Here is a 17,990-nt window from a genome sequence, read left to right as displayed (position 1 = left end):
ACCAGGACATTGTATATACTTATCAAAGTTACACTTGTAATTAAACACCACCTACACAACTAGCATGTGTATGTGTGTTGTGACACTTCTACTATGCCCAGTGTTTGTGATATGTGTAACATGTCTCAAGTCACAGAGTGTCAGTACAAGAGTGCATGAATATGTGGGCACATATCTATGAACACCTACATGTATATGTGATACATGTTGAACACATGTATGCTACACCCACTACATATTGCAAGAATGGGTGTGAAGCAGTAATCCGGCAATATCGTCAGCTGGGAGTACCAGTAGAACACATTGGTGTGAAACAGAGGGACTCAAACTCATCCAATTTTGCCACTGCTTAGTTTAGTAGGATATGAATGATATGTAGGCTGTTGTAATATGTCCCACAGTGCCCAACATTCCAAAACAAAACCCATACAATGTCAGCTGAATTCACACACCTATCCTGTCCTATACACGGTCAACATAGTCAGCTTGAGTGGTCGGAACACTGGATGGCAGGTGCACAAGTATGTAGATGTGTTGTAGCTGGCAATGTGACAGCTCAGTCATAAGGAGGTGTTGAACATGTCAAGAAAGGAATTTGGATGCAGGACGGAGTTACCAGGACAACACAATTTGCACTGTACACCCATGGGGAGACCCTGAGAACCAATCATATGACACATGAAGTAAGGGGGTACCCAATAATGTTTATCATGATTATTAAATCAATAAAACAATAGTAATTAACACCTCTCCTAATCTAACATATCCTAACTATACATAACCCACAACAGACCTTAAGTACTCTATGCTACACTTACCTTACACATTTAACGACAGACTCTAAACATTCGCCCCCCCCACACACATTATATCCCAGGACACATGCAGGACAACATACACTAAACTAAACATTCACTAACTATGACTAAACAAAGATATATTTTTTGTACTTTTAAAAAACAAAATTGTATTGTTTATTTTTTTTATAAACATATAAAAGCCCAAACATCACCCCCCACCAACCCACCCACATAGTAAATCACTAAGATTTGAAAACTCACCCCAAACGTACTTATCCTAACTAAGCCACTAACCTATACTAACCTACAACTAACCCCCTAATACCCACAAAAACATAGAAAAAGAGGAGGGAGGGGAGTGAACTTGGGAGGAGTGACATAATGCCATTCAGAGATTGGCACTTTTCAGTCTTTTATTTATATTCTTGAGGGCCTTGCTATTCTTGGCCACCTCCTTCTCAATGGAGTCCAATCTTTGTAGGACCTGTTGTACATCTCTCTGAATAACTGTAATGGCACTCATGTCCATGGCAGCAGATGTGGTTGGCTATGTGATGGTACTTGTGGGTGCAGCAGCTGGAGCAATATTCATGTTGGTAGCTGTGGGCCCCTGCACAGCTGTGGTGCTTGGCCCAGCCTGTGTGGGCAGTGTGGGTCCCTCTTGGTTGAATGCCTTCCACTTACCAGTGGATCGTTCTGAGCGATAGTGGCGTGCCATCCTCCTGAACCCAGATTCCACTGCCAATATGTGCATATAACGCACTGCCGTCTTCTGAAAGGCACGGAATTGGTTGTTACTCATGTTGGCACCTGTTAAAATGAGACAGGCAACCATCAGTATCAGCATTGTGTGGAGTATGTACAGTAAATTAGCTTACTATCAGCATCGTATAGCACATGCACTCCTACTCACAATCCAGATAATAGAAACAATAACGCTGCCTTAGCACCATTTCCCTTACACCATAGCTATCCACAACAAGATTAGGTAAGAAACTAATTTAGATCTGCTTAGACTTTGCACCATGTGTGACATTGCTAAAGCTGCATCAAAATCACATTGATCAGGGCCACTATTCTTCATATGTGTAAAAGTTTCTAATATACATCACCTGAAACTTGATGCTGTTATTGGGAGTATGGGATGCTGTTGTTTACCACAAGGGTTCAGTGTTGATAGGTACACATGCAAGCCTGATCAAAATGATTGTCACCTACACTGTGGGCATCACATCTACCTACACATTTGTTAATCCCACACCCTGTGCTTCAGCTGTCCAGGTCATCCACCAATGCATGCCCACTCATACATGGAGTCGGGGAGTGAACCATAATTTAGCTGATGACAAAAATGAAATTTCTATCCATAGGCCTATCACATCTACATCCACCCTTCAATACCTGATCAGCCAATACCATTCCTCACACACCCAGAACCATGCCAGCACACGATTGGACTTGACCTGCATGCACGCCTATAACATTCCATATAGTTGTCACGTAGGTGGACTACAAAATTATAGGCACCATGCTAAGGGACAAATGCCCACAGAATCCTACATGTACATTACAATACAGGGATGCACCAATTTGTGTCCAAAATGGTGCATCACTGTGTTGTGGGAATGACGGTGTGTTCCAGTGCCATTATATACACAATGGTGCACATCTAAGTCAGATATAGAGCTACCTGTGGCTTTTCATCACCTTGTTTACACAATGCTGGCCATTGAGTGCCACAAGCCTCACAAAATATGACTCTCTGCACGTGGATGGGGAACCACTTAAATGTGAAACAGTGTCACCATCCAGCCTACTTTGAATTCTGATCATTTTACAGCTCATCACTTCTGGCATTGGGTGCTGTACTTATGACTCACTCACACTAAGCACTTCAACACTACACAGGACAGACAATATCACACTTACTGGATACACCTGGGTCCTCAAATCTTGCCACTGCACCTATAGTGTAGGGGGGAAGTCCACCTGAAATATATGAATGGAAAACCATGGTTAGCATCACATAGCTGTCACTACTAGTGGACAACATATGGTTGTATGTACAATTTCAGAAGAGTGAGGAAATCATCCAGGTTGTGGACAGTACAACAGACACACCACTGCAAACTCACAATGAGACTGTCACTCTGGTGAATGAGAGCCATCCATCTGCACTATTTCACTGCGCCTGAGACTCATGTAGTGCTACACCCTGTAACAATCATGTGTGGCCAATCTGTAGAAGATGGAACTCCATGGAATTAGGGGGAGTTGGGTGACAGATAAATGACACAACCCTTAGGCTCTGCAAAACAACGGATTCCTGTATTCTGGCTTGTCCTACAAGGGACACAGAGACACTTTGTGTAGGACAGGCGGCAAAATAGTCAGTCTGCAATTTTCATGCAGTGAATAATCCATGACTGATGTGTCACAGTTTTGTGATGGCATCAAATGGCCCATTGTCAGAGCCCCCTAAGGTGGGTATTCCCCCTTTGTAAACATAATGGCAGGGATGATGTATGTGAAAATCTGACATTATTTCAATATAAATGGATTGTCGTACTTAGTTATCACAATCCACTTACAAATGGTATGCTGGTAGTGTCTTGTCTTATCATACATGACACAATGCTGGGGCACAGATGTTGTCATGGCCCCTGAAATGTGTGACTTAGTGATGGATGTGCATGACTCACCTAACTTCTGACTTGCATTGGTAAAATGGTAGGATATGTAAAGCTCATGTCTATACTGGCACAATGATACTTCATTCTGGTTGCATGCAACCTGTCCAGAAGCATTGCATGCAGCATGCCAACACATCTGCTACTGTCATTCAAGTGCAGTGGACAGTAATTAGTTAGCCAATGGGGTACTCACCAATAGGGCCACTAATCACCACACCAAGTTGGTCCAGAAGATCCTGCTCCCTGGCCACAAGATCAGCCTAGCAATGCTTCAGCTGATGTCATTGCGACTGCTGTGGTACACCCTCTTCAGGTGGTGGAGCACTTTTCCGCACCGCAGCCGCCTTGCCTTCGTACGGTAGCCCTGGATCACACGGCCACCCATCTCTAGCATCAAAGGGAAGTAGTGGGCTACCAGTCAAATAGAGCCTCTCAGCTCTTCCTCCCCCATCCTGGTCTGCCTCCCCAGCCAGACATTGCACTGGGGTACAGGTAGAAAAAATACAAAACAATAGTGTTGAGGAACAGAAATAGTGAAAGGACACTTAACACCCAAAAATTCATTAACCCAACTAACCCACCTATAGAACTAACCCAGGCAGACACCCCACAGCACAAGTACAAGGTAAAATACACAGTCAAACAAATTCACACACACTGGGACAAAAGACAATCAAATACAACAGTAACACAATAGGAGGGACAGCACAAGATACACTAAATAGCAAGAAGACACCACCAACTCCAAAACACAACCACACAGTCACAAGAGGCACAGACTGTAAAGAGAAAGTGAAAGTATACTCACTGTACAATGCCTGTAAACAGAATATCCTATTACATCACTTCCTGTGCCCTTGCGACACGTTTTATGTTATGCGTGTATTTTTTTACACATCTGATATTTGCGTGAGTATTTCTGACGACTTACTTGTGTGCATCTATTTACATTGACGCATTACCCTTATGCGCCTATTTAACAGTAAATCAGCATTGCAATGTGTGCAAAGGTGGAAAACGCACTAAGGGCCCATTGGTCATATACTTTGCGTTTGCGTATATTTTCGACGCATTTGCGTCTTTTTTTTACTCTGATTGTGTGATTTTGATATTTGTAATGTGTGCACACTGTATCAACATAAATATTGTATGTGCTGGGCTGCAGTATGGCATTTGGGTATGGCCACATGTGGTAGTCCTTTGTACAATGTGATTTGTGTGTGATTGGTCTGTTACATCAATGTGTGTGTTACAGAATCAACAGCATGCAAATGTATACACGTCATTCATATGTCTGTATCTGTGACAACAGTGTATCCACATATGTATGGCAGTCATTACTATGCAAGCGTCATAGTATGTGATTGTGATTTGTGTTCACTTATCTGCTGTGTGTAGTTGTCTTACAGAGCATCACATTTCATAGAACATTCACAGCTCAGGGATTGTTGTCACATTTAATACAACATTCAAAGCTCAGGGATTGTTGATGATGGCTGATGAGTGCTATTTGGCAAATGTTACCTGACAAATGTCTCCAAATTTTGATTTTGAGTATATGGATGACTTGTGTGTAGACTACACATATGTCTGACACGTGTACATCTTTGCTACATACTCTAATTGACACACTCTGCCTACATTTCCGACCATATCATGTATCAAACACAATGGACAGTTGAATATCATCACATTTTGCTTTGTAATTACAATTACTTTCTGGTGGACCTGCAGCCCTAGCTTCATATGTTCACATCCATTCTGATGTGTATTCCACAGACATGTCCGTGCAAAGTGTGAGGTCATGCGTACCCTGTGACAGGATTGGGCCCCATGGCAGTGGCAGGAGTGATTTCTATTGATGTAATGTGCATGCTCCATTTCTCCCATTGCTTGTCATACCTGGGCTAATCATGTTGAGCATTGTCACCAAGGATGTCACCACTTTGTCACACATGCTCCATGCAGCCATTGCAACACTCACACTGAGTTGTGTTAGTGGTCTGTTGAAACATTACAGTCTCACCATATTTTGACATCCACTACCTCATGTGTTGTTGTTCTGTGTGATGAGCTATTGTTAAACAAGTTGGCAACATGAATGTAATTAATATGTTTTGGTCCATAAACTGTGTCCTTCAGTTGTCACATTCAAGTGATGAGGCTAATGGTGATGTGTGTGATGGTAGCAGTTCACTCTTATGCTTCATATGTGATGTAGCTACACTACTCGTCAGATTTGTATTTGTGACGTGTTCCCTGAGGTTAGACTCATAATCCTAAAGTATATGTTTAAGAGATTGTAGACACCAAAACCAGATTGTGTGAATGAATGAGATGTTTATTGACAAATTTTACAAGGTGAGTTACGTGATTATGTGAAGACGTTCTGTACAATGTGCAGTCTGCGGCATATCCCAGCAGCTGTGTGGTGGGCTTCCCCCTCATTTTCTTCTCCACAATCCTCCTTGTCTTCTTCAGGCAGGTCATCAACCTGCTCATATAATGGTATGTTCACCCGTACACATATGTTGTGCAGGATAGCACAAGTCAATATGATCTTGCAGCCCATTTGTGGGGCATATAGTAGGCTGCCTCCTGTGAGGTCCAGGCAGCTGAATCTGGACTTCAGGATGCCAGATGTCTTCTCCACAATGGTCCGTGTCCTCCGATGTACCTCATTATATACAAGCTCTGCTGCTGTGCTTGGGTTGTGAAATGGGGCTATTATCCATGACTGTATGCCATAACCGAGATCCGCTGCAAAAGATTACAGGAGTAATTTGTTGTAAGGGCTTGCAATAGGTAAGTCATGTAGCATGGCAGTTGATATTAGGATCTGGTTGTGGCTCATATGTATTTGTGTTTTGGTGTGAGTTCCTATCCTTGTGTGATCTTTCCTCAGCATTAGGTTGTTGGACATGACAATCTTGTGATCAAGGACCTAGAACACTTGATTTGGATTCCACACTGATAGTCATTATGTATGTACCATGCGTTGTGTAGTGCATCTTTGTATCAGTGTGCTATCACTAGAGGGGCCATGACACATCCTAACAACACAATGAGGTCAGATGTAGTGGCAACATGGTAGCACTACAGTGCCTGGACCTCCCATTCCTTTTGACATGTGTCATTGCAGATAATGTGTGACACTTAGGGCCTATGAAATTGGTAAGTGTGAAAGCACATCATGTCTCCTAAATTAGCTGTTGTGTCCTCCAACATTTCAACTATGCAAGAATTCCCCATGTGTGACATGTTACTTGGCAACCCTTTGTTGTCCCCTGTGCCAGTTGCTCATGTGTAGCCAAGAACCAACGCTACCTACCCTACACTTGACTACCTGCCTTGTGGGGGTGGATATATCTGTGCTATTGGTACACCGCCCTGGACATTTGCTTTTTTGATGGCCAGTTGGCTCTTTCTGTGTGTGTGCATGCAGTTGTGCCACATTCATCTGCATTCATAGCACAGTCTACTTCCTATTTGCAACCTGCATGCTGCACCCCTGAGATGGTATTGGTTTTTGGCCCTTCCTCAGGCTTTAGGGTACAGCTACATGTGAGTCTGCACCTTCATGCTACGTATCTTGTGGTGACGGACCTGCAGTGAGAAACATTGCACACCCATTCCATGCTACATACAGCATGGAAGGGTGGCCAATTTAGAATGCCACTTCAAGTAATGAAGAGACGGTCATCTGCAAAGATGTACAAACATGTACAAAGATGTAAGAGGCCATGACTATGCAACTGTGGGTTATTGATAGGCTGATCAACATAACTAGCAGTGTCTCTCCTATCTTCCTAAACATTAATGTGCATTTCTACTGTCGCCACATGCACAGTACAGGCTATGGGATGTAGCTCATCTACTTAGCAAATGTGTCCCATGGCACAGTGCATGTGATGTCAGTGATGTCCTGTTGTCTCCTACTGGGTCCCATTATGACATTGACGATCTGCACTGTCTGAATGTGTCTGTGCCCCATCTTAGGCCATTTCTTGTATCTGGTACAGACATGATGGTGTTGTGAGTCAGTGAGTGTTGCATGTGAGGTTGCACTACAGTAACTGTGGTTCCACTTCTCACAAATCTGGCACATGGTTTGTGATGGGGATTGTTCCTGTATTCCTATGTGTGGGAGCCAATGCGTGAGACAGATATCTCTGCACACTACAGGTAAGTTAGGTATATGTTGATGAGATGCAGTTGATATAGGCGTAAGTTGTGTGGTGTTTCATATTTGTTCTGGCAGTGATTTGCACAGCATGACTTGAGACATCTGTGCCTATTTGGAAGTTACATGACACGGGCATGGTGTATGCCTTTGACATGTCTGATATAGTTTGTTTGGTGTAGTGTGTGTGATGTGTACATAGTGGGCAACCTGAGGGCACTTTTGGTGGTCTGTATAGTTTTGCTGTTTTCAAACTGTACATGTCTGCATCTGTCTTTACTGTGGTGTGCCTGTCAAGTTGTGGGTGTGTTACGTACATGTGGGTGTATGTATTGATGTTGTGCACTGATTGTGCTGTACTGCAGCATGGTAACCCTGGCCTCCTGTTACTGTAGTGGTGTATGTCTTGTGTGTCCTACAGGGTTGGGGTGTTGTGTGTACATTACTAGATTTGTAGACTTACCCACAAGTAAGCCATTTCCAAATTGTCCATCCTGGAACTGTTCATTGATCCTGCTATGCCAGAATATGTAGGCTTCATGGACACACCCAGGATACTTGGCCAATATGTTTTTGAATAATCTGCGGTGGCCCACCATGTCCTGCACATTAATGGAATGCGTGTGATTGTGATTCCGATTTAAGTGCTTCGTTGTTGCAGGTGGTATGAGCCAGACATGGGGGCAGTCCATTGCACCAAGCACATGCGGGAAGCCATTGATTTGATAGAACCTCTGTTTGTTCTCCTGCTGCTTTTGCTGGGTGTTGTGGAATCTGATGTGGTGAGGTGTCAGGAAGATGATGGCAGCTAACACTTTTTGTCAGGAATGCAGAGAACGACGGCTGTGAGACACCACCAACCAGTGCACCCATTGTTTGGAGTGAGCCACTTGCCAGCATGTGCAGAGCAGCAACCAGCTTTGTTATAGGTGGCATGTTGTGTGGGGTCTGCAGGCTGGCTGCAATTTGTGGCTCAATGTGGTGAAGCAGGTGTACTATGGCTTGCCGGTTGAGTCTATAACTCCTAATTATATCCAGACCCCTGAGGCCAAGGAGGGTCATTCTGGCTCTGAAGACCCTCTCCTGCTTTCTGTGTTGCCTTTGTAGGCTGCGTTGTCATGCTGGTGATTGCTGGTGTGGTTGCTGTCCTCTGCGCCATCTAGCATGCTGTATCAGTATCACCTCCATCTTCTCCTGTGGGTTGTAATGTTGTTTCTGTGTGCTTACCTTAAGTAGTGGTGTGTGTGCCTCATTTTAATGCCTGCCATGACCCAGGTATTACATTTTGATGCAAGTCAATGTTAATATCGTTTTTTGGGTCCACCTCCCACCTGTGCGTCTTTTTTGCCTGGGTGGTTAAATATGGCGCTAGGGTGTTTGAGTCAATTTTGGACGGGAACGCCTACCCTGCATCTCATTCATGCAAGGAGGTTTCACCCGTCCGGAAAATGACATTAACACCAATATTTTGGTGCTAGACGGGTCTAGTGTCAAAATATAAATATGGCTTTGCGCTGAATTAGCGTGAAACAAATGATGCTAATTCAGCGCAAACAGAGAATAAATATGGGCCTTAGTGCTTAGAGCCTATAGTGCTATGCTGCCTGCCTTAAATAATTAATTTGATAGTTCAGAGAATCTGAATTGTCACCCCTTTCACTGTCCCAAACATCGCAAACAGCTGATCGCAAAAATGTATGATACATCTGGCCCGAGTGGCTAACATTGATGCTTCAATCTGTCTGAATCCATCAATGACACAACTCCTAACACTTGTTACAACAGAACTCAGTCATCACACACTGACTCTCAGGCTCCAAAAAAAGCCCTTGTGGCCATGGAGATGGCTACCTACCACTCAACAACACTCAATGCAACTTGAACTAACATGTCCAAGAGATATGGAACACACCAACTGTAACCTCGCATCAGCACACATGACAGAAACCAAAGTAAAACCGATTAGGTACATCCAGTCAACACTGCTTTGTTCTCAACAAAGCACCAAGGACCTCAAGGTGACCATGCGTCACTCTCCAGTAGAACACATAATTACCGCTGGTAGAATGACAGAACAACGCATGCACTTACCATGCATGTCTTTGCAACGCAGTTAGTACAATACATGAGTCATTAACACGCATGCACTCACAACAAAAATGTATTACCACGCATATGCTTTTACCATGAAAATGTCATTGTAAAGGCAAGGTTGGTAAAGACATATGAGTAAAAAGTAAATATAACCCACCCATATATACACACCCATACACCTTTCCCCTCAAAAACCCTACCCACTCTAAAAATTCCCTTACCACCAATAAACCCATACCCACCCTAAAACCGAAAAATGCCCTTACCACCCCAAAACACTTTCACACCCCAAAACCTAAACACCCCTTATCACCCAAATAATTATACTCACCCTAAAACCTAAAAAGGCCCTTACCGCCCCAAACCCATACTCACCCTAAAGCCTAAAAATGCCCTTACCATCCAAATTGCAATACCCACCCTAAAACGTCAAGCTGCCCTTACCATCTCAAAATCCATACATGCCATAAACCTAAAAATGCCCTTACCACACCAAAACGCATGCCCACCCCAAAACCTAAAAATGCCCTTACCACCCCAAAACACATACCCACCCTCAACCCTAAGCACCCCTTACCACCTCAAATCCCATACCCACCCTAAACACTAAAAATGCCCGTACTACCCTAAACCCCATACCCACTCTAAACACCCCTTACCACCTAAAAACACATATCCACCCTAAAACCTAAAATTACCCTTACCACCCCAAAACCCATACCCACCCTAAAACCTAAACATGCCCTTACCACCCAAAACCCATACCCACCTTCAGCCCTAAAAAACCCTTGCCACCCTAAAATGCATACCCACCGTAAACCCTGAACATACCTTACCACCCAAAAACCCATGCCCACCCCAAAACCTAAAAATGCCCTTACCATCCCAAAGCCCATACCCTTCCTAAAACCTACCTACAAGGAGATGGCACTCTCCGCTTTTCCTAGTGCTGGCGCAGAAATAGGCTCCCGGGTGCCATGCACACACCTTAGCACCATAATGCAATGGTATTTGCATGAGTCTAGCTTAAGTTTTGTACTAGAAGGATGTCCATCCAGTGCGAAATACTATGCCTAGACAAATGTTATCCCGTTCAGTGCGTTGGACGGCCAGGAGCTGTAAAATGCACACAGTGCCCATGTGCATTGGACGGCTCCTGGCCGTTCAACATACACAGCACTGGAAATCCCTTGGGTGCAGGCACCAACGAGATATTGTGGAAAATTGATTTTTTAACTTGCCGTGAGGGCTCCATTTTGTTTCAGTTCCATTCGTTCTGTGCTATGAGCAAAATGTACGCCTTCATCAGTCCTGTTTAATTTCATACTATGCAGATGTGCTGGTTTCTTAGAGTTGCTTTTAAAACTTTGCAAATGGGTTAAACCGCCCTATGTTCTAGAAATGTTATCTCTGTGTTTGAACATTCTGTTCTTGTGGTTTAAAGGTGTTACAGGAAATGTCTGCTTGAACGTGTTTGGAAATTTCGACGCATGGATTGTGTGGCAAAGTGTTTTTTTTTTTGCAATGAAAGACGTCAAAGGCTGAAGGGATGGTCAGTTGCTTTGGCCAAAGGGTTTCATTTTGATACATTTTGGAGGTGACCTGCTGCAGCGAATAAAATGCCATCTTGAAGCATAATGCAAATCCTTGTATTCTTTCTTGCAGAAATTCAGCCTCTTAAAGAAGAGACTCATACATTTATTTCACAATATCCTCCAAAAAGAAACAGCCCTGGGAGGTGGGAGAAAGTTTCCCCATCCTAATGCTGTTTCTTTCTTTCTTTCTTTATTTTATTATGCACGCAGAGCACTGATGTCATTTCCCTGAAAACTAAAGTGAAATGAGCCGAATGCACCGGTGCTCATGAGAATATCTCAGCTCCCGAGCACAGATCCAGATGGGAGAGGTATTGTTAGAAAGGGGAGAATCTCCCCTTTTCAATGGTACCTCTCACTAGTGGAACCCTGATTGAGGATCACCCAAGGAGGACATCCTCAAGCAGGCAACCATCCACTGGACTCTGGGGGGGGAGCAGCACCTTCAGCAAGGGCTTTTGCTCCCCTATTATAATTAGGGCACAATTTGGTCTTTCTGCCACCTAGGGTGTAGATGGGGGCAATAGCCCCTGATCGGCCCCCAAGGGGAGGCAGGATAGGGGAGAAAGTCCACTAGGATACCTGGGATTTTTTTATTTAGTTAATGTGGGGGTGGGCCACGATGGCCCTAACAATGCCCCGAACCCCCAAAAAAATATGAGCACAGTCTTTCCAAGTGGAGTTCTGCGAGCGGCAGAATTTGGGTAAATCGCCCTGTTCATACTGATTTTTAAGCACTGGTGTTTCTTCCGCACTGTGAAATCAGCACGAGCAGCATCAAGCGGAGCACCAGAGGGTGCTAACTTCTTTCTGCCTCTTGAGTAGATTTTCTAGTAGAGCGGTAACTTCCTCAACACGAGTGGCAGCTTTCTCATCGTGAGTGGTCACGGCCTATCCAGAATGCTCATGTTCAGAAATCTTAGTTGCGCTTGCCAACTTAGTGATTTATCTCGCTCACGCTCACCAACTTAACTTTGGGGAAAATTCTGCCAACTCAGGCGGCAGAGCAAAATTCTCCACCCCTACTCAAAAGTAGACATTAGGGAAGTCCAGGGCGGTGTGATTGAAATGCACCCCACACCATTTTCTTCTTACCCACAATTTCCTGTAAAACTCCAACTTTGCCTAAAGTCAAGCATTTTCACTACATTTATGTGATGGAAACTTCCGGTGTCTGCAAAAATCTACAAAATTCCTCCACCTGTGCTGATAAAAACTCTGCCCCACTTGTGTGCCTGGGCCTAGTGCCGCGACAGGAACGGATCCAATAGAGGTCAATAGGTGTCTCCAGGCAAGTGCTCCCATTCTCCTTGGTTTGATCAGTTCCTGTTGTGGCACTAGGCCAAGCCACACAGGTGAGGCAGTGTTTTTATTGGCAAAGGTGGGGCAATGCTGGGAGGTAGAAATTTTGTGGATTCCGGTAGATTCCAAAAGTTTCCATCACAGAAATGTAGGGAAAATTAGTGATTTCAGGAAAGGTTTGGTCGCACATTGTGGCCAGTATTTTGCAACCAGAGCTACATACATCTGGTCCTGAATACTCTATTGTTTTCTCAGTATTGTTCAGAAATATTCCGATTTCTTTTTCCTTTTTTTTACCCGCTGAAGCTTGGTTAAGCACCTGTAGCAGTGCCAAGAGACCTTCTGCTGATAGTAAGCTTTAGAAGAACGTTTTTTTTAACATAATAGAACATTGATTTAAGAAACAAAGGGCCGGATGTAGGAAGCATTTTGCATGGTGCAAACTGCGAAAATTACAGTTTGCGCCATGCAAAATGCTAATCGCGATGCACATTCACATTTTGCGAGTCAGTACCGACTCGCAAAATGTGAATGCGACTCACAAATAGGAAGGGGTTTCCCCTTCCTATTTGCGACTCGCACCGCAATGCTAAATTGCTTTGTGACCGCGAACGCGGTCGCAAAGCAATTCGCAGTTACCACCAGTGTCACACTGGTGGTAACACATTCGCAAAAGGGAATGTTGCCATAAAGGTTTTTTCAGAGCAGGCAGTGGTCCAATGGACCACTGCCTGCTCTGAAAAAAACGAAACCAAATGGTTTCGTTATTTTTTTTATTTTGTATCTCGTTTTCCTTTAAGGAAAACGGGCTGCAAAATAAATTTAAAAACTGCTTTATTTAAAAAGCAGTCACAGACATGGAGGTCTGCTGTCTCCAGCAGGCCACCATCCCTGTGAGTGCAGGGAATCGCTATGGGGTCGCAAAATGCGACCCACCTCATTAATATTAATGAGGTGGGTCTTTGCGACCCCATAGCGATTCGCAGACGGTGTCTGAGACACCGTTCTGCATCCGATTTTGCGAATCGGAAATTTTGAGTCACACTAACTCGCAATTTCCGATTCGCTAAATCTGAACTTGCTACATCTGGCCCAAAATCTCCTCGTTGGGAGCATTCCTTTGACAAACAAAAACAATGCGCAAGGCCGACCATAAGCCCATGGAATGGCAGACTGGCTGTTTTTGTTTTGGGTTTTTTTCCACTGAAAGTGCTTCTGTCATGACGTTGCACAGTTTTTGGTCTGTGCATGTTCTTTATTCGCTCTATTCATTGTGCCTGTTACTTTGATGCAATTTTGCTCCTATTTGTGGGAAAATTAGGTATTAGAGGGCACTGCATGTGAAGTACATACTTTTATTAGAGAAAATTAAGTTCTGTATGAGTAAAGCGCTGTCATTTTTGGAAAATATGGACAGGTATATTATGTATTTAAAACTCTGTTCTTATTTTAGTTTTATTTAGTAATAGTTTTATTGAGCATCATGAAGCAAGTGTTGAATGAAACTTTGGATATAAAATGTGTGTCAAGTTTTTTTAAAACGTGAAATTACAAAGACACTGAAGAACTTACTGAAACAATGAACACTGGAATTTAATAGAATATGGACTCATAACTAGCATTTAGTATCTCCATTTTTTTTCTGCTATATGCTACAAAGTAGGAGCGAGCAGTTGTACATCTTTAAGTGCACCTTAAGCTAAGTTTTGAGCAGTATTCCTGTAATACTCCACCTCTGATATGAAAGCTGACTGTATGTACATCTTTTGGTGTTTCTATTGCCCCTTTTTCTTGTTCTCTTTTTCTCTTTCTCTCTATTGTTCCTTTTTATTCCTCTTTCTCTCCCACCTAGTATCCCTGTATTTTTCCCTTTTCTATGATGTTTTCCATTCTTTTTTCACATATTTTTTCTCTCTCCTCTTGTCTCTTTTTGAAATTCACTCTCTCTTTTTTCAACAGATTACCTTGACTGTAAATTGAGAGAATATACAAATCCATACATACCAGTAAGTCAAATAATAATTTGTACCAGAGGGTGGATTTGAGATTGATTTCCATGTGCAGATGAGATGTTCCCCATTGTAAAACATACAGTGAAAATGCTGTATTTCTGACTCCTGTGCACCTATAGAAATGAAAATATTTATTTTTCTATTACCAGTTCTTATTACCAAGGAGTAAAAGAAAAAAAACTGAGTATTGTAAATGTTACAATCTTGAACATGTTTTCCTTGTAGGTTGCAATATACAGTTGATGTCATATACCATATTTTATTGTTTCGAAGTATCTTTGTTAATGATTTACATGTCAGCTACTTGTTAAATTTATGGGTCAGAATGTTTAGTTACTAATCACATAAATAAACCCCATCCACTTAGAAATGCTCACTGGTTATAGAGAGGCATTAAGAAGGTATGTAATTGTAACTTTATCTGGTTTAAAATAAACCATAAAAGCATTAACATGTATGTGAACAATAGATTATAGACATATAATTGTTAAAAGCTTTACCCTGAATTAGATCACATTAGCAACAAAGGGCCAACCTTATCAATGTTCATGACTTGCACAAACATTCATCTAAATGCAACCATATATTACATACAATTACTACTAATGTAAGAAAATAATTTGATTGTCTAAAAGTCGTGTAATATGGCTGAATGGGCCCTATCATGAATTACTCACTAAATTTTGATAAGTATATATATCCACTTAGCTATTTTCAATACTATGAGCAAGCGATGGAAGCTAAATCAAAAAAATGCTTGTACATTGCAGTGCCAGCAACCAGATTAACTAGGTCCTAGGGATTCCTGTTAAAACCAACAAGTTTAAACTTAGACAATAGGCCTAGATATTCATAATATAATATTCACCATATTAAAATGAGCACAACTGTGTAGTAGCAGCATTAATGAAAAAGTGAACAGCATTCATAAATGTGAAATATGTATGCTGCAGCACATGACATATGCACAAAATAATCCATTCAAATGCAACATGTATAGTTGTACTATGCACATAAAAATAAAAACAACAAGTTGGTTCACTTAAGATGCTTATGCAATAAAGTGACAACAAACAAAAATGTAGTTCACTTAAGATGATTTTACAGTAAAGTGCATATAAGTTCTGTTATTTCCTAGGAGCATTGTTCCTGGTGGTTACACCCAAATATAATATAACTTAATAGACATATCAAAGTCTTAAAAACTGCCTAATTATATTATAGCTCAAAAGCCAGGCATACATTAAATACCTAGAGAAAGTAAAGACTAGTCATTACGTATTGTCACTTTTCAAAATCCTAATAGTTTTCCCGAGATGTGATATAGATAAGGTCCAGGAAACTGAGATTATCCATGTCCTCCTGTATGAGGTATATGAGGGGTAAAAAAAAAAGGTGAAGTGTTCCTCTGTTTCACTGCTCACTTCAAAAGTGGCAGATGATTGTTGCATGTGATAATCATTCCATCTACTACAGAATTTATTTACTGGCAGAATTACGTATCTAAATTCTAAGAATAAAGTGCTAGCTTGCAGAGGTTCAATTCGGTCCAAAAATGATTCAAACATCATAGTGCCATTAAAATCTAGGAACCTCACTGTTAGCATACCAGCATCATTACTATGGAGCCATCGTCAACATATATAGTTCCAGAATCTGCTCTCTAAACATGCCAGAACATTCTTTCTAATTTGCTCAGGATTGTCACAAAATTCACTCATCCCTAGCTGGGACAACCAGGTTTTGATGAGATTGAACCAAGGTAGCTGTCCCGTTTTATTCTAACAATTTTACATCTCTAAGGTATTACCTCAATGGTACTGAAGAATTGCTAGTCCAGACCCTAAGCCAATAGGCCAATGGTTGTAAAAGCTGCCACATGTATTGTGTTCTTGAGGCCAACGTCTAGACACATTGGAGTCAAAGGGGCATTCTGGGGTAGCATGAGTACTGATCTTATCAAACTATTTTCCTCTCTCTCAAGTACCCCTTAACGATTCAGGCCCCAAATCTCAGCTCGTTATAGTGCTGCGCCCATCCGTCTAAGCGGATAAATACCAAAAGCCAGTGTAATTGGCCTATAGCTAGAGTGTTTTTGTTTTAACCTTTTACTTTAGTTGAGCCTGCATAGTGTAGAGTCAACTGTCTCTTGATTATCTGGAGAGCCCACAAAAGCGTGTTTGTAATTCTTACCCCTAAATAGTCAAAGTTTCTCACTTGTTCCAGATAAACTGCCCCTAACATGACACTACCTCTGAACGTCATGTGGATTAAAGGTCATACATTTTGTTTTAGACACATTGACTTCCAGGCCATATCTTTAAAACGGAAATAAAAATGGATTGAGTAGATTTTGCTGCCCCTTAGGTGTCTTTGATATCAGTATAGTGTCATCTGCGAAAAGCAGAGCTGGCATTTTAAAGCATGCCAATTTTGGCAGATCTGCAGTACAGTCAAACCGTGTCTTGATGAGCACAATAATATTTAAAGTAAACAGAGTTGGAGCTAATACACATCCTTGTTGGACTCCTTTGTTTACATTGAGCTCACCATTTGTTCCTCATCTCACTTGGGCATATTTAACACTGAAGAGCCTCATTATAATGTGCAGAAGGTTTATCCGCTTCCCCATATCTTCAATTGCTACCCATAGATCAAAGGTTGCACAGAGATCCACAAAAAACACAAATATGTGTTCCTTCTTTAGGACCACAAAATTCCTCAATATTAGTAAAAATGTAAATGCTTGGTCAATAAGGCTTGTATTTGCTCTGATACCCACCTGTAGATGAGATAAAACCTCCTCCATCCATGTTGAAACCTCACCAGCAGCTCTCTGTATAATATCTTTTGAGAGTTATCAATCACCCTCTTCTTCCATATTTTTACCAGCGATCATTAAGTCTTTTCCTCCTCTAGCCTCCATTGTTTTGCTCTGTCTTGAATATAGTGTACTAAAAAGATTCACTTGTGATTGTAGTTGAATGTGAAAAATTATTTGTCTGACCTGGTGTGGAATCCCTTTAATGATCAGGTACCAGAATAACTTACTGTCCTTCGTAAATGCTGCCTTGGTTAGATCCTGACACAGCTTTTCTTCCCAGCATTGTTTTTTTTGCTTTTAATTGGGCTGATTTGTATTTTTTACTTCCTCAGCTTAAGAGTCCATACTGCCACCTTTAATAACAGTCATGAGCTTTTGCCTAGCCACCTTTCATTTAGTCATGGCACAGTGCTCCTCTGGGATTAACTGTTTTCCCCTTTCCCTCCTAAAGAAGTAACTTCTTGATCATTTCTGTTAATTTAATAAA

At 42.0% G+C, this 17,990-nt stretch overlaps 1 protein-coding gene across 4 annotated transcripts in view; it reads right to left on the bottom strand.

Moving 5' to 3' along the window:
- The window catches only part of IL13RA2 (interleukin 13 receptor subunit alpha 2), a 623,741-nt gene that overhangs the window by 308,407 nt on the left and 297,344 nt on the right, over positions 1-17,990 (bottom strand). For all 4 annotated transcript variants that reach the window (XM_069212556.1, XM_069212557.1, XM_069212559.1 and 1 more), the window contains exon 5: positions 14,672-14,792. In XM_069212556.1, the coding sequence (XP_069068657.1) occupies positions 14,672-14,792 (121 nt within the window). The remainder of the gene's footprint in view (positions 1-14,671; positions 14,793-17,990) is intronic.

This window comes from Pleurodeles waltl, chromosome 2_1 (assembly GCF_031143425.1).
Source record: "Pleurodeles waltl isolate 20211129_DDA chromosome 2_1, aPleWal1.hap1.20221129, whole genome shotgun sequence".
NCBI lineage: Eukaryota > Metazoa > Chordata > Amphibia > Caudata > Salamandridae > Pleurodeles > Pleurodeles waltl.
Note: the sequence above shows the minus strand (reverse complement) of the source record. Positions and strands in the feature narration are given on the sequence as shown.